General features: G+C 34.1%; 1 protein-coding gene across 6 annotated transcripts in view; it reads right to left on the reverse strand.

Moving 5' to 3' along the window:
* The window catches only part of CLOCK (clock circadian regulator), a 93,035-nt gene that overhangs the window by 39,052 nt on the left and 27,134 nt on the right, over positions 1 to 26,849 (reverse strand). For 5 of the 6 annotated variants that reach the window (XM_054688251.1, XM_037530635.2, XM_037530634.2 and 2 more), the window contains exons 4-8: positions 23,755 to 23,844; positions 18,394 to 18,453; positions 14,431 to 14,579; positions 9,445 to 9,536; positions 4,376 to 4,465 (exon numbers count right to left, since the gene is read on the reverse strand). In XM_054688251.1, coding sequence (XP_054544226.1) covers positions 4,376 to 4,465; positions 9,445 to 9,536; positions 14,431 to 14,579; positions 18,394 to 18,453; positions 23,755 to 23,774 — 411 coding nt within the window. In that variant the 5' untranslated portion in view covers positions 23,775 to 23,844. Of the gene's footprint in view, positions 1 to 4,375; positions 4,466 to 9,444; positions 9,537 to 14,430; positions 14,580 to 18,393; positions 18,454 to 23,754; positions 23,845 to 26,849 lie in introns of those variants that run through there. The other variant, XM_037530636.2, reaches the window with a different exon arrangement.

Below are 26,849 nucleotides of genomic sequence, written 5' to 3' on the forward strand. Positions count from 1 at the left end.
GTTGTGTTTTAACCCCTTGCGCCACCAGGGAGGCCCCAGTTTCCTGCTTTTTTAATATGAGCTATTCTCACAGGTATAAGGTGGCATTTCGTTATGGTTTTGATTTACATTTCCCTGATTACAAGTGATGTTGAACATTTTTTCATATACCTGTTGGCCATATGCATTTTCTCTTTAAAGAAGTGTCCTTTAAGCTCTTCTTTCCATTTTTTGACTGAATTGTTTACTTTGTTTTTGATTTACAATAGGTTAAGATATGGAAACAACCCAAATGCCCAAAAACAGATGACTGGACCAATTAAGACATGGTAGATATACACAATGGAACACTATTCAGCAATCAAAAAAAGATAAACTCATGCCATTTGCAGCATCATGGATGGAACCGGAAGGGATTATGCTCAGTGATATAAGCCAGAAGGAAAAAGAAAAATATCAAATGGTTTCACTTACAGGAGGAATACAGGGGAATGAAATAAGGGATCAGGAAAAAATAATAATAAATAGAAAAACAAAATTAGCTTGCAACTACAAATCAGATACATTCTGCAGGGCAGGGGTAAGGAAAAGGATCAAAACAAGGCAGGCAAGAGCACAAGGGACTATGGTGATGGTGCATTGGTGAATTGGTAGTGAGAATTTTATAGGGACTGCACCTGAGAGGAGAAAGCATACATTGCACAAAAGTGAACAATGATATAAAAAAAAAATTATACACACACACACTCTCTTACATAATTTGGAGGAAGGATGATAAAGGTGTTAGAGACATGACCTTTTTGTTCATTTATGTAGCAGAAAGGAAAAGGCTAGATTTCTGGTGTAGGGCCATAAATGAACAAAAGATCATATGTCTAACACCTTTATCATCCTTCTTCCAAATCATGTAAGTTATTAGCACAGTAAATAATTTTAAATTAAGGAGTTATCTGATTAAGGTTTAAGGGGTAACCACACCAGAAAATTTATCTGCATTTAACTATTCAAGAATTTCTAAATTATATTTTTTTATACCAGAAAAGACAGTACTGGCTTTGTTAAGACATACTTGTTTTTCTATTTTCCAATTTACTCAATTAAGGAGAGTAGGAAAGGAAAAGTTTCATTCAGTATCTTAGTAAGGAAACTTTAGTCCTTGCCTTTGTTAGGCTGTAGAATGTGGTTAACAATCTTCCCTATATTACATAGTTACAAATTTAATAAACTCAGGCCTCTGTGGTGGCTCAGGTAGTTGAGCGCCATACTGTGAAGCTGTGAAGCTGTTCGCAGCCTCTACAGCACAGGTTCAATCGCAGCCAGGCCGCTTCAGCACAGGTTCAATCGCGGCCAGCCCGCAAGAAGCCCACATGGAGCGGCAGATCTCTCCTGTCTCACCCACTGCTTCCCTCAGCAGTGTATTTCGTTAGTCTGCCTGTTCTGTTTCCTGCTCTGTCTCTGGTGAATCCTCTCACCCTCCTGCGCATCTGGCCTGTACCCCAGCACTTGTATAAATAAAATAAAAATCTTAAAAAAAAAAAAGTTAAAAAAGAGTTCTTAAAAAAAATTTAATAAACTCTCTGCAGCACATTTAAGCAAGCATAAACAAATCAATCTTAAGTTGTAAAATTTGGCAAATTTTAAATTTAAAATGGAGAATGAGACCCTTTCATGTCTTGGCACTTCCACTAAACTGTCGAATAATTGTGTCCAATTTCTCTGGGTTTCATATTTCTTGCTGGTCTAAGGATGTCTAAATTCCCTTTCGGCACTGAAGCAGTATGACCCTACAATTATGTCACAGAAAACCTGATTAGGAGGGAAAAAAAATCCATAAATTTCCTTTTTAATCTCAAAATGGATAAAGCTGTGTACCTGATTATTAGCCACAAATAGGCACAATTGTGCCTAAATTAATTTCATAAGTATGAATGACATTAAGAAAACAATTTTTTGTAGGACCAATAAAATCAGTCTTGTAATTTAGATTATAGATTTAAAATTTAAATAAAAACTTTAAGGTATATTGACTACTGATATTTAAGTTTTCTAATATGAAGACAAATTACAAAATCCATAAATTGCCTAACTTAGGGATCTTGATCTCAAATAGATTTAAAATTTCCTTTATCTACTGATAAAGGGAAATACAAACTCTAATGCCTAACTTAGGGATTTGCTAATATTTTTTCCATCTGGGAAATAGCTAAAATTATATTAGAAAAAATAATTCTATATATTAAAACACAAAGAATGGGACACACTATTTTTTATCTTTTGTTTAGCATCTGTTACAGTTTGTTAATGACAATTCAAACCAGAAAAATTCCATTTTTTCCCTTATTGTGTTGTATCCTAACCAAGTATTATTTCATTTTCTCAAAACTAGCTTGTGTTTGTTTTCAAACCATCAAATAACACACAATTCAGCGATGTCAGTGACATAAAGAAAAGTATCCATGGCAACAGAACAGTAAAATGTCTTTAAATAAAGAATATTATTAACTCAGTATGGAATGAAATGGGTTTACTGGATCAGAGCAATCTCCTTGTCCAAAAATTTACATGCCAGTCTACTTGCTTTGACTGACACAAACAAAAAGATTCAGAAGATGTTATTAACAGAGGAAACTAGGCCTGAGGCAGATGGGCAGTCTTTGTATTATTCTTCTTGAATTTTCTGCAATTTTTTTTTTAAGTCTAAAAAAAGTTTCAAAAACAAATCCAAAAGGAAATGGGAAGATAAAGAAGGCTTTCATTGAAGGGGAATGTTAATGATCAAACACTTGGACCCCCACTAGATGTCTCTACATGTAGCTATTTCAAATGCAATTAGACTTCACAAGAAAGAATTTTTAAACCAAAAACATCAAATAGAAGACTCATTTTCACACATTCCATAAGTGATTAGTGTTTCTCTGAGAAACTAACTACACTAGTTCTTGACCTTAAGAAGCTGACCCTAATTATCCAGTAATTATCCAAATAAACACTGTAAGTGTCCTGATGGCAATATATAAGGTAACAGAACAGAGAGGAGGGACATTTTACTCTGAATGGAGTTTCAGGAAAGTGCCCAAGAAGCAGGCTTGTAAGTGTGACCACATTGCAAATGATGTTCTGATTATCACTAAATTAAAAATTACATTGTTTCTTTAATAACTGAAAATCAATACAATCGTATATATGGTTTAAAGGCATAAGTATACCTTTATTTATTTAATCTTATCTTTATCCTATAAAAGGTTTTTTTCCCCATCTTTTTTTCCATACTGTATACATACATTTTAAAAAGAGTTGGCCAGGAAATTCAGTTAATCAGTATGTCCTTGTCTCTGTCTAAAGGAGTTTACTTACATGTTGCCATAATCTCACTGTTAACTTTCAAAAAGATTTTTAAAAATTGGGCTAATAACTTATTATTTTACCGTCCCTAGAAAAAGCAGTAAAGTCAAGTAATTTTCTGTTACCCAAAGAAATTAGCAAATTACTTTATGTTAATTAGAAAACTACTACAATTTCAATTTTAGTAGGAAATTACTCTTTGAGAATCTTGACTTTTAATGGCAGTAAGTCCATTCTCTTTATAAAGATTGAAGAAGCAGAGTAATCAGAAGGCAGGAGATAGTGCTTTTCAATATCTCTTAAAAGACCTTTACAAAACCATTTGCTTTGTGCTGTTATAAATTTTCAAAAGATAAGGCATTTTAGGAGTAATTTATAAATAACTTTAGAATATACATATCACAAGTTCCATCTCAGATAAGACCATTACATATTACGTAAAAACTTAAAATTCATAAAAATCATCAACTGCAGTAGAGCAGTTAGCAGTGTCTGGTACAGAATTCAATAAATATATGGTAAATAAAACAGCAAACACATAATTCAGGTATTCACCATCCTAGTCAAAATTATGCAACATAATTTTTTTGTAAGTCTCTACCTTTTCAATTATCTTGGTAATAAATTAAATATGGCCATTATAACATTATCAATTCAAGTCACATAGCATAAAAGTTCTGTATCCATTATTTTTACTGAGTTCTTAAGTCATCCTTTAGAAAAAATTTGAGTTTCTCTAGCTACAACAGGTATGGCAGTAGAAATTTAGTCATTTTCAAAATAGTCTCAGTGATTTAGCAACATCTTAATCAGGCTGATTAAAAAAAGGAAACACGGAAAACTTGGTATTAGAATCAAGAGGAAGAGTGGCTAAATATTTACCTACTATAGATTAAAGTCAAGACTGACCAGAAAACATGTCCAGCCTAAACCAAAGACATACGTAGTGTATTCATCCCTACTCTAACCACTGCTCAAGAGGTCTACTTCCTAGTACCTTGGAACCTTTAAAGTAGGCATTAAATAAAAGAAATCATAAGATTTGTATACTTACTGGTAAATGTTCAAGTAATGAAGTTACACTCTCAGACACATATATTATGCTTCCATCTGTCATGATTGCTAAAAAAAAACCATCAAGAGCCTGAAATTAAACATAATGGTCAGTTAAATGAAAAGAAAAAAGTATTTCACGGGACAGAAATAAAAATCTAAGATAAACAACAAAGGACTTAATATGGAAATGTCCAGAGCATTGTCAAAACACTACTTTCCCCTTTACAATACTTTAGTTTACATCTTTGTGCATTTTTAAATGCTTTGGGGAACTCTACTCTATGGCTATCTATTTGACAATAGGTTTTTAAGACACTGTTCTACCTTTATCATATATATATATATAAAAATATTTTTTTTTTCTGAAAATGACATTATTTGAATGTGTTTATATCTTCAAAGCATACACACCATCAATAGCATGTCTTTAGCACACAAAAGAACATGTTATCACCTTTTGGATATGTTAACAGAGAGGCGTATGATGTAAGTATATGGGGGAATAAAGTGAAAGGGAAATTAATCTAAAATGGTAGATAGAGGTGAGATCAAGAAAGACATTAAAAATGAGATTAAGACATAAGGAGTACTCAAGAATAATTTGGAAGCACTCTATTGATTAAGAAGGAAAAAAGAACTAAATAAGCAAAATCTCAGTGACTTTTGGAATACTCAGGGAAATTAATGAGACTGAATGAAATATGTAGTAGCAAACACAGAGAAGAAAAGACTTAGGCAAATACTGAGAAATGTGAAGTCAGAGTTTAATACAATATTTAATAATAAAGCAAACTTTATATATTACAAAGTATCTTCAATTAAGAATCTTATGACAACTGAAGAAATGAGCTCCGCAAAAAAGAGAAGCACATGAGGATGAAGAGCAGAAAAAAAAAAATGTCAGAGATAACGATGAGAAGACAGAATATAATGTCATCAGGGAAGTCAATGGAAAAGAGAATGACAAGGTGAATCAGGAAGAAAAGAGATGGTTCATTGTAAAATAAGATCAGAGGATAGGAACAAGAGAATGAGAAATGAATTTGGTGATTTTCAAAAGAGTGTGTTGATAAGAAGGTGAGTTGGACTACAATAAGTTTAGAGATAAGTGATTAACTGGAAAGCTATGATAAACAGTGTTGTGTGAACTTTAGAAGACGGACAAGTTTAAGGAGCAATCAAAGAAAGGCAAGTAAATAACAAGGGTCAAGGAAAGGCATTTTTAAAAAAAGTAACTGAAGTATATTTGTAGGCTGAGGGAAAGGAAGACCCAGTGAACAAGATGTTGAAGATGTATAGCAGAAAAGATATACTGTAAGAGGTGTTCCTGTTCTCCTACCAAGACAGTTATCACACTAAATTTGAATGCCTGTTGAATTTCAGGGCTCACTCAAAGGATAACAATCTCTGATAAGAACCATATATATCTTCTTCACACTGTATCTGCAATACTTAGCATACGTAGATTAAAAAATATCCATAGTACATCATTTATGAATCTGGGAGTTAGAAAAACCTCCCCTCTAATTCAAAGTAATTGTTGAAACATGTGTTGAATGTACAGGAAAAGGCAACCCACCACTTCACCTCCCCTTCTATGGAGGAGAGATTTGGGTATCAAAAAGAACTTATTGTGAATAGAGGACTATCTTCTACAAGAGCCCAGACAAACCCACTCTTGTTACCTTTTAATTTCAGCAAACTCAAGAAATTATCATCATCAAAACTTCTTACTACAATGATGCTTGTATTATTATTTCACAAGGAAAAGAATCAAAACAATGTTAAGGAGAACATGCTTTTCTCATGTGAAGCTAGATTACATTATCTTTGAAAGCAAATTAATATTTACTATGTTTTATTTGTTCCCAGGATATTCGCTAGTAATTGGCATATAACACTCTTTTGTGAAGAGAATGAACTGAAATTTGAATTAAATAAAACTCTTTTATTTAATCCCACTCCCAGAACCAGAGCATGAGTTTCACTCTTTGAAAGCAGGCAGACTAAACAGAGAATAACCTCTTCCAGCATTTCACCAAAGTCTTTAACAGAGGAAAGGACCCAGAGACCAGACTTCTTTGAGTAGACTATTTAAGAAAGTGGGTACATCAAAACCAAAGGGGCCTGGAGGAGGAAGATCAGAGATGTGGAATAGAAGACAGAAAAGGACATCCTCATCCCCAGACTAACAATGTGAAGCTATTCCTTCTCCTCACTGAATGATATCATCAAAATGATTCATCAGTTAAAAGTCACTGCCTTCCTATTTTATATATACTTGACCCATAACGAATGACTATAAACTTTCATTGTTTGAGAATTAAATACCTTAGTGTTTAAGGATGGAATAGAAGTACTTTGTAGATCCAGAACAGTATCTCTTGTGGATCCATATCTAAGACTACACTAGTGGGCATTAGTCCTTCCCTTGGAGAATAAGAGAGAGCTGCCAGCTGCCAAGGTGGAGAACTACATACCAGAAGACTTGACAAAGAGATCACTTTGTTCAGAGATCTGCCCAGGCTAAACTTACTTTCTGCCTTGACTTCTGTCAACCACATCTCCCTCCCCATATCCCACCCCCACCTCCCACCTACACACACACAAACAGGATAGCAAGGAATATTCCTCAGACAACAGACTTAAGAGGGAGAGACAAGTGGCAGTGGAGGAATGGAAAGAGATGCAAATGTAAGTGAATTTCAAGCTCTCAATCCCAGTTCTTTTATTTCTTAGCTATCTGACCCTAGACAAGTTGCAAGTTTTCCGGGCCTCATCCATAAAATGAAGGCATTGAGTTGAATACATAATCTTTTCTACTAGCAGCTCTAGTAGAACATCCCAAGATACAGCCTATATCTGAAATTCTGCTGAAAATGGCATCTGGACTGCTTAACTATAACCTGATCAACACGACTAGCCAAAAGTAACAAACCTTCTATAGGTTAGAAGGATCTATATTATAATATATACACACATTTATAAAATCTTGGTATATTAATGTTAGAACATATATTTACTTAGAAGTTGTAAATACTCATTGAAAGTAAAAAAAAATTTAACATATTAAAAATAAATATAATGTTTTTCAGTAATAGAATCTTAAAAGATGTGAGGAAAATCATGAGACAATTTATATTTTCAAAAATTTAAATACATGTACATTTTCTCTGTGGTATATTATAAATATTGTTATAAATTTTATAACATTTCTTTCTTAGATACCTTTGTATGTATTACATGTTTTGGCAATTAATAAAAAAAAAAACCTGTCCATTATGAAATAAAATTTAAACACAATGCTTTTCTATTTACCTAACTAGTAAAAAGATAATTTACCTTCATGAAGGTTATTAAATGAGTGTAGGTACTATACCAATTAGTGAAATTATAAGAACTTTTTCATATCAGTAAAGCAGTAGTTTATGATTAACACAAAGGGTCTCAGTCAATTGCACTGAGAACAGAAACATAAAATAAAGAGTAATTAAATGAGTTATTTCCTTCCTCTGTGGACAGTAACTTGCGTTCACCATTCCATAAACATATTTCTTCATCTAGAGAGATTATTTTGGTCAAAACCAAACTACTTTTTAGGGAGAAAAATTGACAAAATTAGGAACTATTTTTTGGTTTGTAACCTAAATGTCTGCTAACTTAAAGTCCTCATTGCTGGTTACTAAGCTAAAACTTCTGTGCCGTGCTCAGCTTTTACTGACAAGGAGTTTCACGAGCAGCAGTATGCACAGGGGCTGAGGCCATGGGATTAGAGACTTTTGACTAGTCTATCTGCAATGAAGCCTGAGCTACTTACTATGTTACTTTTGGCAAATTTCATAATCCCTCTGTTCATAAGATTATTGCAATAATTCACCAAGTTAGTATGTAAAAAGTGCCCATCTTTCAGATTTTAAGTACAGGTTTAAATATATAAAAAATATTTATATTCCAACAAATTTTCATAAAGTAACATTTCTGCTGAATACATATAGATTTACTTATCCAGTAATTAACTGTTCCATCTAAAGTATAAACAGAAAAATAACTCATTAATTTGCAAAACACTCGGTGTTACTTTAGACTTTAGTCTATATACAGACACCTAAGGTATGGCCATTATATATATGCACGTGGCACACATAAAAACTTATAGTCTAAAATATATTAGACTCAAACAAGAGATGTAGGGTATATAATGATATTACATTCCCATCTCAGCTGCTTTCCTGTATACCTTCTATGTTTACTTTTTGTTATGTATCTATTTTTCTTGCCCTTAAAGTATACCACCTCTATTTCATATTTAAGTTCTCATGGAAATTTGAGAACTTAAATATGTAAATATGTACATAACATCAATATTGCTCAATATAGGAAATGATTAGTAAATAGAAAAAATAAAATTGATAAAGTATGAATGATTCAAAACATTTGTGGATTTTATAGCTGATTGAGGTACTAAGCTCCAATTTAAGCAAATATGCTCTGAATTGTTTTCAAAAATCATTTTGTCAAAAAAGAATATTTACTTATTTTCTTTTGAAAGTGTCTACTTAAAAAGAGCTGCCTTTCAAAGTATATTTCAGTTTTACTATTTTCAAAATACTGAATTTGTTATCATTTTATATTGTTTTTATAGGTGAATTTCAATTTTTAATTAATTTTTTTTTGTTAATTTGTTTTTAAAAATCCTATTGTCCAGTAGGATACATTTCAGAGTATTAACCTGTAATAGGATGAAAATTTTTTTATTATTCTCCATTTGAACATTAACGGTGTGGCCTCAGGTAGAGAACTTCATAGCTATAGGTGTCTAACTTTTATTAAGTTTCTCAGAAATGTAGATAATACTGAAAATATGAAAAATTGCATTACTTTATCACAAAGTACTATTTGTTTACAATACTTACATCTATAAATTTTAATTGAAAATATAGTTTACAGATTTACATTAAGAGTTTTCAGTATTAAATTAATATTGTTAAAATTATACTAAAATCATTCACCCCTATGATTTCACTTTTGAGGAAAATAAAACTTTTCAAAAATTAAATCTGGACATACCTCTAACATTAACTGTGTAAACTCTTCATTACTAAGGAATGTAGGTTTCCAGTCCTGTCGAATTTCACTAGCATCTGACTGTGCAGTGATTTCTGTAAACAGATTATTTGACACATTAGTGGCATACTCCAAGCCCCGGGCTAGGGTTGGGGAGTGGGGTGGTATTCACGGAAGTCCTACAAACTGCCTCTTCTCTTCCCACTCTAAAGATGAGCTCTGTAGGTATCTATTGGTCGTGGTAGGTATCAGGAGGTCTAGATTTTGGTCTGATGAAATATTTGTCCTAATGTGACAAATTATTTTCTTGGATTTGGTCTCTTGGTAAAACCAGTCTTGATTGTTCTCTGGGGAGGCTTGATAGCCTGTGTTGCTGATAGGCCTATGAGTGCTTCCTGCTTGACAAAATAACCAAACAAAAATCAAAACAAACATATTAGATCAAGTATTATGAAGAAATTCTCTTTCTTCTTCCTTTCCTTGCCACTGAAATGGTAGTACCTAGAGCAGACATAAAGATGTGAACCTGGAAAAAAAGGAACCAAGGAGGTGAGTCAATCTGCCCTTTTAGCAGAGAAGACTTTAGGCCTGCATAGAGTCAGGCAGAAAGATTCTTTGCAGAGTGAGCTGCTCTATCTTAAATAAACAAGGAGCCTAATTTAAGATTTTAGGAAAGCCATTATAGACAAAACCCCAGAGTAATTCTGCTTAGTGTCCTCTTACACGTTTTCTTAGTAGTAGAGAGATGGTCAAATATTTGGAGATCCCTAACTTGGGGCACATATTTAACACTATTATAGTTTATTTTGCTACATATATCTAATGGATTTACTTATGAAAAAGCTATTCATAACTGATGAAATCTAAACTGTTTAAGTAACCAATGTATTTCTACTTTTAATGCAGACATATTAAAACAACCAAGCAAAATAAAAATTGTCATAGACATTATTGCACAAAAAATATTCTACTTTGCAGTGAAAAGTATAGACCAAATTGTTCTGATTTTTTTTGCTACCAGGTACACAAATAAAGCACATTAACCTGTCACATAAAATCTGCTATAACAGAAATGTTTATTGTAGACTATTTAGAGTAACTAATAGTATAGGTAACTAATCCATAAAGTAAAAGCCATGCTTTTTCAAATTCACATCAATTATATACATTCCGAAAAAAAGATTTAAATCCATCAGCAAATTCCATCAAGTTTAAACAGGTTTTGGAGAAATAAGTATAAATCTTGTTCAAATTATTTTTATACGAATTATATACCTGGTTTGAAAAAATCCTGACCAGCTTAATGACAAAATTAATCTTCTGTTGTCAAGGGCAAATGCATGCATGTCATATTATTTCATTTCATTCAACAATCATTTATTGAGCTACAATGTCAGAGGGACTGAACATGCTATCTGACAATGACAACTCTAATGGTACTACTGTCTATAAAGATGAAATGTAACGATAGTAATATGGCAATAAAAATGAAGACAAGCAATTCTGACACATTTACAAAAGAATCAAAAGGATTTTGGCAACATTGTACTAAGAAATATGAAAAATATGCAAAAGTCTTTAGGTTTGAGTCCTACAGTCTGAAAGGTGGTTGGTGGAAAATGGTAAAAAAAAAAAAATTTTTTTTTGGTGACTTGACACCACCATTAAAACAAATTCAGTTTTAGCACTGAGTTTGAGGACATGCAAAAGAAAGATCCTGAAGTTATCTGAAATCAAAGACTGAAAAGTTTGCATCAAAAAATGCAGATTTAGTAGTTTTTAAGAGGGTAATAGCTGAAGTTATGAAATGAGATAACCAAGGGAAAGAACGTAAAGAAAGTAAATACAAAATATAAGACCTTGGGATGTCCACTTTCGCCACTGTTTTTCAATATAATACTGGAAGTCCTAGCCAGAGCAGTAAGACAAGAGAAAGACATACAAGGAATCCAAATAGGAAAAGAAGAAGTCAAACTATCACTATTTGCAGATGATATGATAATATACATAGAGAACCCCAAAAACTCCACAGAAAAACTAATTCAACTCATCAATCAGTTCAGTAAAGTGGCAGGATACAAAATCAACACACAAGTCAGTAGCCTTCCTATACACAAACAATAAATCTGAAGAAGAAATCAAAAAAACCATCCCTTTTATTATTGAAACAAAAAAAATCAAATATTTGGGAATAAATCTAACAAAAGAGGTAAAGGACCTATACAAAGAAAACTATAAAACACTGTTAAAAGAAATAGAAGAAGACACAAAGAAATGGAAAGACATCCCCTGCTCATGGATTGGGAGAATAAACATTATTAAAATGGCCATCCTACCAAAAGCAATATACAGATTCAATGCTATTCCAATCAAAATTTCAATGTCATTCTTCAAAGAAATAGAACAATTATTGATGAAATTCATATGGAATCACAAAAAACCCCGAATAGCCAAAGCTCTCCTGAAAAAAAAAGAAGGGAATGGAGGCATCACACTCCCAGACTTCAAACTCTACTACAAAGCCATAATCATCAAAACTGCATGGTATTGGAACAAGAACAGACATACAGACCAATGGAATCGAATAGAAAATCCAGAAATAAACCCACAGATTTATGGTCAACTAATATTTGACAAAGGAGCAAAGACTATGCATTGGAGCAAAGAAAGTTTGTTCAATAAATGGTGCTGGGAAAACTGGGTCGCTACATGCAAAAGAATGAAGCTTGACCACTACCTCACACCATACACAAAAATCAACTCAAAATGGATTAAAGAACTAGACATAAGACCTGAAACCATAAAATACATAGAAGGAAATATAGGCGAAACACTACGTGATTTGCACATCAAAGACATCTTTACAGACACATCACCCAAAGCAGTGATAGTGAAGGCAAAGATAAACAGCTGGGACTACATCAAATTAAAGAGCTTCTGCACAGCAAAAGAGACAATAACAAAAACAAAGAGAAACCCCACCAACTGGGAGAACATTTTTGCACACAACACTAATGATAAAGGACTGATCACAAAAATCTGCAAAGAGCTGATGAGACTCAACAACAACAAAGAAAATAATCCTGTCAAAAAATGGGCAGAAGAGCTAAAAAGAAACTTCTCTGAAGAGGAAATGCGAATGGCCAACAGGCATATGAAAAAATGTTCAACATCACTTGCAATCAGGGAAATGCAAGTCAAAACTACCATGAGATACCATCTTATACCAGTGAGAATGGCACATATTAAAAAAACTAGCAACAACAAATGTTGGCGAGGGTGTGGAGAAAAAGGAACTCTTCTGCACTGTTGGTGGGAGTGCAAACTGGTCCAACCACTATGGAGAGCTGTGTGGAGATTTCTGGACCTACTAAACATAGAGCTTCCATATGATCCAGCAATTCCACTCCTAGGTATTTACCCAAAGGACACAGAAACATCAATTCCAAAGAACACCTGCACCCCTATGTTTATAGCAGCACTATTTACAATAGCTAAGCTTTGGAAACAGCCCAAATGCCCAAAAATAGATGACTGGATCAAGAAGATGTGGTACATATATACCATGGAATATTACTCAGCATTCAAAAAAGATAAACACATGCAATTTGCAGCAACATGGATGGCGCTGGAAGGGATCATGCTCAGCGAAATAAGCCAAAAAGAAAAAGAAAAATACCGGATGGTCTCACTCATAGCAGGAATCTAGAAAACTTAAATAAGGGACCAGGAAAATGAATAACTATAAGAAAGTGAAAATCAAAATCAACAAAAAACTATGAACCAGAGACACTTTTTGGGGGTGGGGGGCGGGAGAGAAGGGATTGGGGTCAGAATGGGGGGGTTGCAATTGTATGGGGAATATAAAAATAAAATTTATTATTTAAAAAAAAATATAAGACCTTGGAAAGTCTGACTTAAAGGCAGGAAAATAAAGAGGAAAGAAGTTTGTTTCAGTTAAGGAGGAGGTAAATGAGTAAGTACAGTACAGCACAATGCAAAGAAAAAAGCAGCCAGGGGAAGATGGATTAAAATTTCTACTGTTTCAAACATGCAGAAGAAGAGGTAAAAGAATAAGCTATTGCTTTATTGGTGACAGAGATGGTGAAAGGGTAATGGCATTAGTGAAACCAACAAAAATACTTTCAAAGAATGGTGAAGCCTAAGCCAGGTTGGACATGCATTATCAAGTGAGCTAGGGAGAAGTAAAGAGAGGCACTAGTCATAAATTCTCCTGAGAAGTCTTCCAGTTTCATTTGCATCCGATAAAGGAAGTATCTTTTTACAAGTTCTTCATCTATTATCTTTGCTACCAAAATACAATTCTTTCTTTTCTTTACAATTCTTTCTTTTCATGACCCATTTAGTCAAAGTCATTGTCTCCAACATATAATCATCTTATTTTAAAATATAGTGTTTATTCCCTGGATATACACTGAAACAAGTTTTTAAAATGACAAAGCCCTCATGATCTAGCTCTTATTCTTTCACATACACCCATAACTTTCCAATTCAAATTATGCTCCAGTTACACTGAACTCTCCTACTTCTGTTTTTGCACACAGTATTTTCTCTGTATGAATAACTAGTTTCCTCATAAATGGAAAACTCAGCTGAAAATCAACTATTTTTAAGTCTTCCCTGATACATCCTTTTCTCTTTGTTCTCACAGTAAATATACAGCTTACAAGCACTTCTCACGTTGTAATTATCTGCATTGTAATTAGCTGTTTACAAGCTTGTCTCCCTTGACTTAAGTTATATAAGGGTGAGAAATGTTACCTTGCATCACAAGAATCTAGGATATAGTATGTACTAAATAAATGCTTGTTGAATGAAAGAACATACTTCCTAGGCAATTGATTTCTTCCTCATTAAAAATTTAAAAAAACAGTCAGTCTTAAGCATCATTGCCAAGACTGTATTACATTTGGTTTAAGAGTCTACTATTTAAAAAAAAAAAAAGGATTTTACAAGTTAAAAATTTACCTTTATGTTTTCGTAAAAAATCAATGCTCTTCTGTAGAACAGTAGACTTGTCCATCTTTCTAGCATTACCAGGAAGCATGGATCCCAGTTCTTTAATGAGAACATTAAATTGATCTCTACGTTTCTTTTCAGATTTGTTTCTAGATACTCTAGTGAAATAAAAAAACAAGCAGTTTCAAACAATCCATTTAATTACACAAATAACAATGCTAAAGTTGTCACAACCACAGAGCACTGTCTGTTGATATCGATAGTAACATTTATCTCCTAAGTTACCAATAATATGCAATTAATTTGGGCAATAATTTTTCTTCCCAGTTTATCACTAAAGGAACTTTTACATAATAAGAATCTGTTACACAGATGTTTTTATAAAAAAATGCCAACAATACAAACTGTATTTAAATCTCAGGCTTTAGTTATTTATTTTAAATATTTATTTATTTATGCATACAAGAACTGGGGTGTAGGCCAGAAGAGGGGAGGGTGGGAGGATTCACCACAGACAGAGTTGGGAGCAGGACAGGCAGATCTACTGAAATACACTGCTGAGGGGGGCAGTGGGCTCTACAGGAGAGGTCTGCCGTGCCATGCAGGTAAGCAACGTAGCCTCGGATCGGATCTAACTCTTGGCAGTGGCTGGATATAGACAGAGAGAGCTGTGTCTTTAAACCCGAGACCAGCAGGGAGGCCCTTAGGCTTTATTTAATCTATTTTTTACCAAGAATTGTATTTTCCTCAATGGTTACTAAGAATATCACAGAAATATTTTGTGCAAATACTATTATGTGTGATGACAAATTGTTAAAAATTATTGAATAGGGAAAACTTTACCATTGCCTGTAAGTTTTAAATTACAAACAAATCTAACAGTAGAAAACTCCCCTACCTCCCAGCTTAATCACAGATTGTTCTTCTCATTTATTCTACATCCCAATCTCAACCTTTCCATTTGTCTCTCAGCTCCTTCATTATATAGCCAATTTTTTTCATTTAAATGTCACATAATAACTAATAAACAGTAAGCACTCAAAATGTAAATCTAAAATGAATAATTATTACTATCCTATGTGAAGCAATAGCCAGTAAATAAATACTTAGCTGCACTGAGAGCTTTTGAGATAAGTAAATACAATTATGTAAGTAGAAATTAACCATTCTGTAATACCGTGAATACCTGCTTTGTAAAATCAGATTTCCAAATTCAGCTTTTGTTTAAACAAAGTATACTACTTTCTCAAAGTGTCATTGGATAACTTTATTTATTCTGTATTAATAAAAAAAAGTTTAACTGTTCAAACCTCTTAAGTAACATAACAGATATTAACTAACTTCTTCAAACATGGAAAGCTTGTCATAAAGACAGACTATGCTAATGAGGGCTAGGGAAAATGGGAAAGACAAGCCCTTTCAAGAAATTCATGTAATTCCTATGGAAACTTGGAGGAAGCAAGGATGGCATTCTAGGGTCGGGGTGAAGTGAAAATAATAAATACTGAAAAAAATCATGAAAGTTTTTATGCTATGTAATAGGATTTTAATTTAATCCTGAAAGCCGTGGAAGGCACTTAAAGGTTTTAGGCAAAGAAATGACATGAATAGATTGCTTGTTAATAAGACCATTCTGGCATCCATGATGAAAAGATCATGATTGGCAAAACAAATTCATTTAGCAAATACTACTAATTAGTTACTGTATGCCACATAGGACTGAGGAGCCACGTAACCATTTAGGGGACCGCTGTCACACCACTCCTTTAAACCACAGTGTCAGTGTTAATGGAGCAATGTGGGTTGAAGGTTAAGAGACAGAACTGACAATTTTAGGTAGATTGGATTAGATTTTGGTGGGGAGATCAAAGAATCTAAGAGGATCCCCAATACTGTTAATGCTGTTTCTTAAGGTAAAATACAACATGTGATACTGGTTTTGGTGGACAGATGATTCAGGGAAGAATTGAGATATGGTGAAATTGTCCATTTGATATTTTAAAGGGCATATATGAGAGGCACTTAGATATATAGCTTTCATTACTTTCCTCTAGAGATGAGTCAGAAATAAGTATCTGAGAATTAGTATATATGAAGTACTTTAACACAAGTTAAAAAAATAACAGCCAATATTTGTTGTATACTTATGTGCTAGGCACTACTATAAATGTTTACAAATCTCATTTAAAAACAAACTTTAATTCACATTAGACTCAAGTTGAAAGTATTCAGACCTTGTAATGAATGGCCCCACTGATAACAAATCACAGATGTGTCATTTTGGGGGTAGGTACAAAACTCCCTTTGTTCTAGGTTCAACACGAAGGTCTTTAACTCCTCACTGCTGTTAGAGTTTAATGTGGTGGTTTTTCATTTTTACAGCATAGTTATGAGATTCATTCTTTCTCCAAGATTTTCTACAGACACAGTAATCCTGGTTTCTCAAAATCATGATCAAACAAATCTTCAGAATCTCCACAAACAGAATATCCATAGCTCACTTTATGCATTTATAAACTTGGTCTTTAAGACTCTAAGCCAACTCCTTAGTGTTCTGCCTCTTCATTCAAGCAAGACATTCTTTCCATCTTATCAGAGACCTTATCTCTGCCCTAAAGATTTTGTAAGAAGTCTACCCACTCCCATTAGATTAAGGTTTTTGTTAAGGGATTATCCTGTATATTTGTTTTAGCTTTAAGTCTAAATCTTTTCATTTCCTTGAATAATGTTGTATAGCTTTACTCAGAATCTTCAAAAATATACTCTAAATCACTTATTTAACTATTTAGCAAATCCTGGTTACTGTAAGGGCTTGTCTTATACTTTAGTACCTTTTATTCTGCTAAAGATAGACATTCAAAAACAATTCCTTATTATGTTTCTTTTTTTTAATTTTAATTTTATTTTTATATTCCCCATACAATTGCAACCCCCTTATTTTGACCCCGATCCCTCCTTTCCCCGTGTAATGTTCTAATTCCTCTACCATCGTTCAAACGCCATGCAGTTCAATGGTGCTAGGGGAAAAACACGAAGTGTTTATTTTTTTCAAATTTTATTTATTTATATATTTTTTACATCATTGTTCATTTTCAAACAATGTTTGCTTTCTTTGCTCAGGCGTAGTCCCCATAGAATTTCCACCATCAATTCACCTGTGCACCATCATCACAGTCCCCTGTGCTCCTCCTTCCCGCCTTCAATCCCTCTCCCTCCCCTTCCCCTGCAGGATGTAGAAGTATTTATTATTCACTCTCAGTGACTACAAACTTGGCTGTAAAGCTACCTGGACACTCTCTCCTGATACTATAACTGTGAAGGCTCCTATTTAAGGGTTGGAGCCCTCACTACTACCACCATAGCTCTAGATCCTATTCCCTCACTTACTTGATAATATCATTCCCAAAATCCTCCTTCCTTTATGTCCCTTTTTACTGGACAACAAAAGCATATCAAAGGACACAGAAGCCAATCACACAAGACCTTCCAATGGTCAAAATTAAAACAAGTTGAGCAAAAAATAAAAAATATGCCAATGGAGTATAACCTAAAGGATAGAATATATATAGTCCATGCAGATATGAGATAATTTTTCTTATAGAAGAATTTCAAATATTGTAGGTTACCCCCTCTTCCAAAAGGAGATACTCCAATCTCCTGCCATTCCAACACTAACTTGCTTCCAAAAAATAGAGTAAGAGAAAAACAGCAACTACAGTGATGAATTCAGGCAAACCCTACCTTAACAAAATGTCCCCAGTAATGTCATCAATAATGATATGAAGAGAGGGAACTTTTAGAGGGTAGTTTTATTTAATTGATAAACTTTATCTGACAGTCTAAGCTCTTTCACTTTACTAATATATCTAGATATTGAGGTTCTTAAGGCAGATAGCCTTTGGAAATTAATGATTTACTATTTGGTTACTATGAAATTTATTCATTATTCATTTACATCTTAAGTTGAAATACCTTTTTGCTTTGTCCTTGTCATCTTCTTCCACCAACCCGTCAAAAATACTACCATCATCTCTAAAAAAAAAAAGGAAGTTGATAAAGAATATGAGAGACTTAGCAACATCAATACTAAATTCTCAATGATATGAATCAAATCATTACTGATCTAAGATTTATGTAGGATGGATTGTACAAATTCAAATTCAGTAGCTACTCACTTGTTTTCTAATAAATACTTGAAAATTAAAGTTTGGCTATATTTAATTAAATATTCAAACTTTATTACATGTGAATTTAAAACTGCTTAGTGGTACTATGTAAATAATATGCAAAACAAGAATTTAACTTAATCCTAAATTAAATATCTTGTTTCAAATCTTTAGTAATCAGCAAAAACTACAGGAAGCCAGTGTATTTGCCCATTACATAAAATTATTCACTTAATTATAATAGCATAGCTTTAAAAACATTTTCTGAGACATTCACTTTAGCAAACCACTAATCACTCATAAACATGCCAATATCTAGCATATTAACTTATATTAATACTTTCATTATTGAAAAATAATATGTATTAAATACATGTTTATTTATATTAAATGCACTTATATATATTTATATTACAGCTATATTTGTATTACATATACTTCATTGTTTATTGACAAATAATTATTAGCACTAGTGTGCTAGGCTCTGTTCTGGACATGGTTATAGAGCAGTTAACTATTCATACACATCCCTACTATCCTACAGCTTATTTTCTAGTAGAAAGAAACCAACATGAAAGTAAGTAATAATGAAATTCTTTTTTAAAGGGGTAATATTTTAGTTATGTGGTGGTTGCTTAACTCTGGGTGGTAAGAGAAGGACTTGCTGAGGAGGGGACATTCTGATCTGAGATCTAAGTGAACAGAAGCGGGGTTGGTCATTCTAACAAATGAAGTCAAGAGCACAGGTGTCTAACCCCTTAACCTACAAAGCAAGTTACTTTTAGGTGACTTACAGTCCATGAAACACAACTGTCTGTGGCACTAAAGTGCCTGCTGGACACACTATTGAAATCATCTGCAAATTCTGTATTGCGCAGGTCCAGCAGGTTCAGATTCCATGTAGGCAATGAAATTTATGAAAAATTCTGTATGCATATGTATTTTATTAATGAGAAAGTCTATAGCTTTCACCATATACAGAGATTAAGAACTACTTACTGTTTTATGTATGAACACAGATGTCATCCCTAGAGAGTATATTGTCTAGAATTGGCAATCATTCCAGAAGCACAATGCCAAAGTCATATTTATTCCCCCAGTGAACATCTTTTCTGAGAAGACTACACATAGATCCTGCCTGAAAATATGGCACAGCCCAAAATCTATGGCTGTGCTGCAAGCAGGTCTCTTTAAGTTAATACCCTGGGCCTTAGGTCTTAAGTTCTGGTATAGTATAGATCTACACTGCTTATTCTCCTACAAAAGGGAGACACATAGGCCCCAGATGTCAAAGCCACTGCTAGATACAACACTGGCCACAAAATTCTTTAAAAAATTTCCTGTGGAAGAACCACACAGTATAGTATAATAAAAGTTATTAGCATCAGAGCAACAGAGATCATAGTTAGAAATTCTCACTAATTACATGACCTTCAACAAGATATTTAACTACTCTGACCTATGGTTTCTTATCTGTAAAATCTCATGGAATATTGTGAGGTTAAGTGCAACAACATATAGAAAGCATGCTATACATTAGCTACCAAAAGAGTAGGTACTTTAAAAAGTTTCTGTATTGAAACAAATTTAAGGCACTATTAAATGTAAGACTTACTATTTTATGTACCACTAAGAAAGACTAAAACATGTGAACAGTTAAACTATGATAAGTCAATTGTTAGATGACCCCAATGTCAAAGATGTTTAAAAAATAAATAAATATAAAAACCATAGGACTCTTAAATATCAAAGCAGCAAGGGGGCTTATCCTTTTCCAAAGAGTAAGACTTTAAATTACAATTTCAACTAATGAAATCCTAAAAATAGTTACATTATATTAGCCACAAAAGCAAAGATGCTTAAAGATATGCAGTTACTCTAAAGAACACTGATGCAAAGATCCTCAATAAAATCCTAGCCAACAGAATCCAACAATGAATCAGAAAGATAATTCACCATGACCAACTGGGACTTATACCAGGGGCTTAAGGGTGATTCAACATTTGAAAATCAATTAATGTAATCCAACACATCAAAAAAAAAGAAAAAGAAAAACCATATGATCATATCAATAGATGCTAAGAAAGCATTTGAAAAAGTTCAACATCCATTTGCAGACAATATGATAATATACACAGGGAATCCTAAAAACTCCACAGAAAAATTAATCAAAATAACCAGTTTAGTAAAGTAGGATACAAAATCAACACACAAAAAATCAGTAGCCTCCCTAAATGCAAACAATCAATACGAAGAAGAAGAAATCAAGAAAACTATCCCTTTCATCACTAAAACAAAAAAGTCAAATACTGGGAATAAACCTAACAAAAGAGATGAAGGACATATACAAAGAAAATTATAAAACATTGTTAAAATAGAAGAAGACACAAAGAAATGGAAAGACATCCCCTGCTCTTGGATTGGAAGAATTAACATCATCAAAATGGCAATCCTACCGAAAGCAATTTACAGTTTCAATGTTATTCCAATAAAAATGTCAATGACATTCTTCAAAGAAATAGAACAAATATGGATGAAATTCATATGGAACCATAAAAAAACCTCAAATAGGCAAAGTCTCCTGACTAAAAACAAAAATGGAGGTGTCACACTCCCAGACTTCAAACTATACTACAAAGTCATAATAATTAAAACTGCATGGTATGGGAACAAAAACAGATACATAGACCAATGAAATTGAATAGAAAACCCAGAAACAAACCTACATATTTATGGCCAACAAATCTTTGACAAAGGAGCAAAGACTATGCAATGGAACAAGGACAGCTTTTTCAATAAGTGGTGCTGGGAAAACTGGACTGCTACATGCAAAAGAATGAAGCTCGACTACTACTTCACATCATGCACAAAAGCCAACTCAAAATGGACAAACGAATTGGACATAAGACTTAAAACCATAAAAGATATAGAAGAAAATACAGGCAAAACACTACATGACATACAACTCAGTAACATCTTTAAAGACATATCCCCCAAAGCAAAGAAAGTGAAGGAAAAGATGAACAGCTGGGACTACATCAAATTAAAAAGCTTCTGGGCATGGCAGACGTCTCCTGTCTCGCCCACTGCTCCCCTCAGCAGTGTATTTCATCAGTCTGCCTGTTCTGTTCTCCACTCTATCTCTGGTGAATCCTCTCACCCTCCCGCGTGTCTGCCTGTGCCCCGGTTCTTGTATAAATAAATAAATAAATCTTTAAAAAAAAAAAAAGCTTCTGTACAGCAAAAAAGACATTAACCAAAACAAAGAGACACCCTACTGACTGCGAGAAAATTCTGGCACACAATACTACTAATAAGGGACTGATCACAAAGATTTACAAAGAGCTGATTGCAACTAAGCAAAAACAAAGTAAATAAACAGTCAAAAACTGGGCAGAAGTGCTAAAAAGACACTTCCCCAAAGAGGAAATTGCAAATGGCCAACAGGTATATGAAGAAATGTTCAACATCACTTTTAATCAGGGAAATGCAAATCAAAACCACACTGAGATACCACCTTACACCAGTGAGAATGGCTCATATTTAAAAAAACAGGAAACAGGGCCTCCCTGGTGGAGCAAAGGGTTAAGCACCGCACTGTGAAGCAGTCCCCAGCCTCTGTAGCACAAGTTCAATCCCCCTGACCGGCCAGGGAGCAACCCATATGATGAAGCAGACCTCTCCTGTCTCGCCCACAGCTCCCCTCAGCAGTGTGCTTCAGTCTGCCTGTTCTGTTCCCCACTCTGTCTCTGGTGAATCCTCTCACCCCCACACCTCTGGCCTATACCCAGCTCTTGTATGCATAAATAAATAAATCTTAAAAAAAAAACAAACAACAAAACAGGAAACAACAAATGTTAGCGAGGATGTGGAGAAAAAGGAACTCTTCTACGCTGGTAGTAGGAATGCAAACTGGTCCAGTCACTATGGAAAACCATGTGTAGGTTCCTGAAACTACTAAAAACAGAGCTTCCATATGACCCAGCAATTCCACTCCTAGGAATCTACCCAAAGGACACAAAATCATTAATTCAAAAGGATACCTGCACCCCTATGTTTACTGCAGCACTATTTACAATATCTAAGATATGGAAACAACCCAAATGTCCAAAAATAGATGAGTAGATCAAGAAGACATGGTATAGGGCCTCCCTGGTGGCGCAGCGGTTGAGCGCTGGGTTGCGAAGCTGCTCACAGCCTCTGCAGCACCAGTTCAATCCCCAGCTGCTCCCCGGCCACCTGAGGAGGGTCCCACATGGCGCGCAGACGTCTCCTGCCGCCTGCTGCTCCCCTCAGCAGTGTACTTTGGTCCTTCTGCCTGCTCTGCTCCCCAATCTGGCTCTGATGAATTCTCTCACCCTCCTGCACTTCTGACTGTACCCAGTGCTCGTATAAATAAATAAAAATAAATCCTTAAAAAAAAAAAAAGAAGACATGGTATATGTACACAGTGAAATATTACTCAACATCAAAAAAGATAAACTCATGCCATTCACAGCAACATGGCTGGAACTGGAAGGGATCATGCTCAGTGAAATAACCCAGAAAGAAAAAGAAAAATATTGGATAGTTTCATTTAAAGGAGAAATGTAGGGGAACCAAAATAAAGGATTAGGAAAAAAAAAAAGATAATAAAAAACAAAATTTATAGGCAACTATAAATCAGAGACACTCTGCCGGGGATGGGGAGGGAAAGGGATTAAAACAGGGAAGAGAAGAGCACAAGGGACTAGGGGGACAGTGCATGGGTGAATTGGTGGTGGGACTTACACGGGGACTATACACTTGAGAGGAGAGAGCATACACTATACAAAAATGATGAAAAATATGTGTAAAATAAAAATAAATAAATAAATAAAAGTATGGAGTTAGCACCAATAGATAAGGAGAAAAAGGACAAGAAGTACAGAGATTACAGAGTACCGAGCAAACATTTTATCACTTCCTTCAGAGCAGCGCTGACCAAATCACTCAAAATTATAGCCCATTTCAAACGCTGACTCTAGATAATATTAACATATCTTACTTCATTACAGAAATCAAACATAGTAGTAATCATTTTTAAGCGCAAAACTCTTTTTATCAGCTTGATATAGACCACTGCTGTAATGGCAAATTATAAAATAGATTTATATAATTAAAAATAAAAGATTCTCTAAAAACATACCTGTCGACAATCGAGCTCATTTTATTACAGCTTACGGTGAACAACGTAACATATTACGTTTTCGTCTTGTGGTAGACATTTGTACTTCTCCTTGGGTGAAAGGAAAAATAAACAGTCATTAGTTTTCTAAAAATCTTATTTTTACATAGTAATCCTGAGAAACACTGCTATCATAGAGACTTCATATGTTTTTGTTTCTACCGAAGACTGGATCATTATTGTCAAGCAAATACCTATAGCACATTAGAAGTTTTATGTCCTCCAAAGAAAGTATAGAGGAAAAAATTCAGGCTGATCATTTTTTTCCTACTATAAAACCAAAGTTAAAAAAGACACTCAATATTCAGTATGTATGCTAGACTATGTAACTGTAAACAGGCGGTAATAACATCAACTACTTGACAACAAACAGTTGTTATTAAGTCTATTTTATTAAACATGATGTTAAGATTTAGGGATACAAGGATGAAAGACAGTTCATGTAGTCCAACACAGTAATCCTGAGAAATACTATATGAGAAATTGAGTAGGGAGACAGATGCCTAAATAATTATTAATAAACAAGTTAAGAAAAGCAGATAAGGGATAATCAGAGGAAATATTCTTGATGACGAGTTTGTCAGGTGATCTAAGATTCTTACTGAAAATACGGTCCAGAGACCACAGCATCATCGGAGAACTTTTAAAAGACCAAATCTTGGATCCCAACTCAGTCCTACTAAATAATAATAATAATACTAAATAATAATTTACATTTTAACAAGATCCCATGTGATCTGTTCAAACATTTAAATTTGAGAAATAACAGCCTACAGGAAAGGAAGGAACAAATTCTAAGGCACAAGAAGAGCAATTTGCAAAGGCACAAAACTATGAGGTGAGAGAGCATCATATTTGAGTAACTAAGAGGCTTAACATTTCCTTTAGAGAAAAATCTAGGCATGGTACAACAAAGCTTTTATTTACCAAATCACAAAGTGAGAAAAGGAGTGGTAGAGTAGTGAAGGTAGTAAGTCAAGTAGAGATAAGCCTTACATCAAAACATCTTAACCCCACACTGGAGGAATTAAAATGTACTGCCTTCACTATACATCTGACAAGGGACTGATACCAAAATTCTTCAAAGAGTTCGTACAACTCAACAAAAAGAAAACAAAAATGGTCAGAAGAACTAAACAGGCACTTCTCCAAAAAAGACATGTAGATGGCCAACAGGCATATGAAAAAAATGTTCATCATCACTAGTCAACAGGGAAATGCAAATCAAAACCACAATGAGCTACTCAGACCAGTAAGCATGGCTCACATTAAAAACAAACAAACAAAAAAACCAAAACCAGAACCAGTAAGGATATGGAGAAAAAGGAACCTTCTTTTACTATTGTTGGGAATGTGGAATTGTCCAGCCCCTGGAACACACTTCTGAAGTGCAGAGATTCCTCAAAATACTAAAAATGGATCTCTTATATGATCCAGCAATTCCATTACTAGGTATCTACCCAAAGAACATAAAAATACTAATTCAGGGCCTCCCTGATGGCACAAGGGATTAAGTCTCAGCACTATGAAGTTATTGTAAGCCACTGCAGCTTAAGTTCAATCCTTGGCCAGGGAGCTGACCCACATAGGGGAGCAGACCTCTCCTGTCAGACCCGCTGCTCCCCTCAGCAGTGTATTTCAGTCAATCCACCTATTCTGTTCCCCACTCTATCTCTGTTGAATAGGCTCACCCCCTCTCTTCTCCATACCTTTGGCCTACATTCCAGCTCTTGTATGCATAAATAAGTAAAATAAATCTTTAAAAAAATGCTAATTCAAAAGAAAATCTGTACTCACATGCTTATAGCAGCACTATTTACAATAGCCAAGATATGGAAACAACTAAATACCCTAGAACAGACGAGTGGATAGAGAAAACACGGTGCATGCGCATGCGTGCACCCGTGCACATACACACACACAAAATGGAATACTACTCAGTGATCAAAAAAAAAAAAAACAACCTCATCTCATTTGTGGCAACAGAGATGAAACTGGAAGGAATTATCATAAGTAAAGCGAGCCAGAAATAAAAAGATAAATACCGATGGTTTCTTTTATAAGTGTAATATAGAGAAAGCAAACAAAAGATCAGAAGGATCAAAGAAACTTTAAAACCAACTCTTGAAAGCTGAGCCATCCAGGAGAGGAGGGGGAGGGAAGGAAACGGAGGCAGAAGAGCACAAGGGACTATGATGCAGGGCTATAGGTGCTCTGGTGGTGGGAAAAGTATAGTGAACATACCTGAAGGAAAAAATCCTATGTTGTGAAAAAACGAACAAGGAAGTGAAACAATAATATGTCATTAATTATAAAAAAAAAGATATGAACATTGGCAAGCATGTAGAGAAAATGGGTCCTTCAAACATTACTGGTTGAAATGTATAATGATACAGCTTTGGCAATTATAGACAAAAATTGGTAACCCTCAAAATTCGCATGAACCAGTGAAATGATAAGCTAAATGTATATTTATATAATGGGATACTACTCACTAATAAAAATGAACTACTGATAAGTACTGAAAATAAAACAAATTGTACTGCCTTAAAAATGCTTTTTTTCCTTATCTCCCTCCCCTTAGAAATGATTCTTAAGTCTAAAGTTTATCTCTCTATATTCTCTATATCAGTTTTTCTAAAATGTAAGGAAGGTTTTATCCATCCAAGATACTTATGTCCTATAATCATGGATTAAATAATGAGTAATCACCTTAATTCTAATATACATCCTAGTAGTTCTAAGGCATAAGACATTCTACCTTAACTACCATGTTTTTCCTTCAAAATTTAGACAATAGTATAAATTAATGTGTAACTCTAACTAAACCAGTAAAGATTAAAGGTGTTCTAAGAACATGAGATTCTAAAATACGCTATCACTGTTTTCAAATGTACATTCATAAGAGGAAGAAAGAATAACCCTAGATAAAAGATACTGCATTGCCAAATGGTTAAAGTTGCACAAGTGGGATAGTGAAAAATGAGGAATTTTTAAAAGAAAATGAGTGGGGGAGTCAGAGGTAAAAATAAAAGAAGTAGCACTGGTTTTAAGTG

The sequence above is a fragment of the Talpa occidentalis genome, unplaced genomic scaffold (genome assembly GCF_014898055.3).
Source record: "Talpa occidentalis isolate TD23 unplaced genomic scaffold, MPIMG_talOcc4v2.1 talOcc4.6, whole genome shotgun sequence".
Lineage (NCBI taxonomy): Eukaryota > Metazoa > Chordata > Mammalia > Eulipotyphla > Talpidae > Talpa > Talpa occidentalis.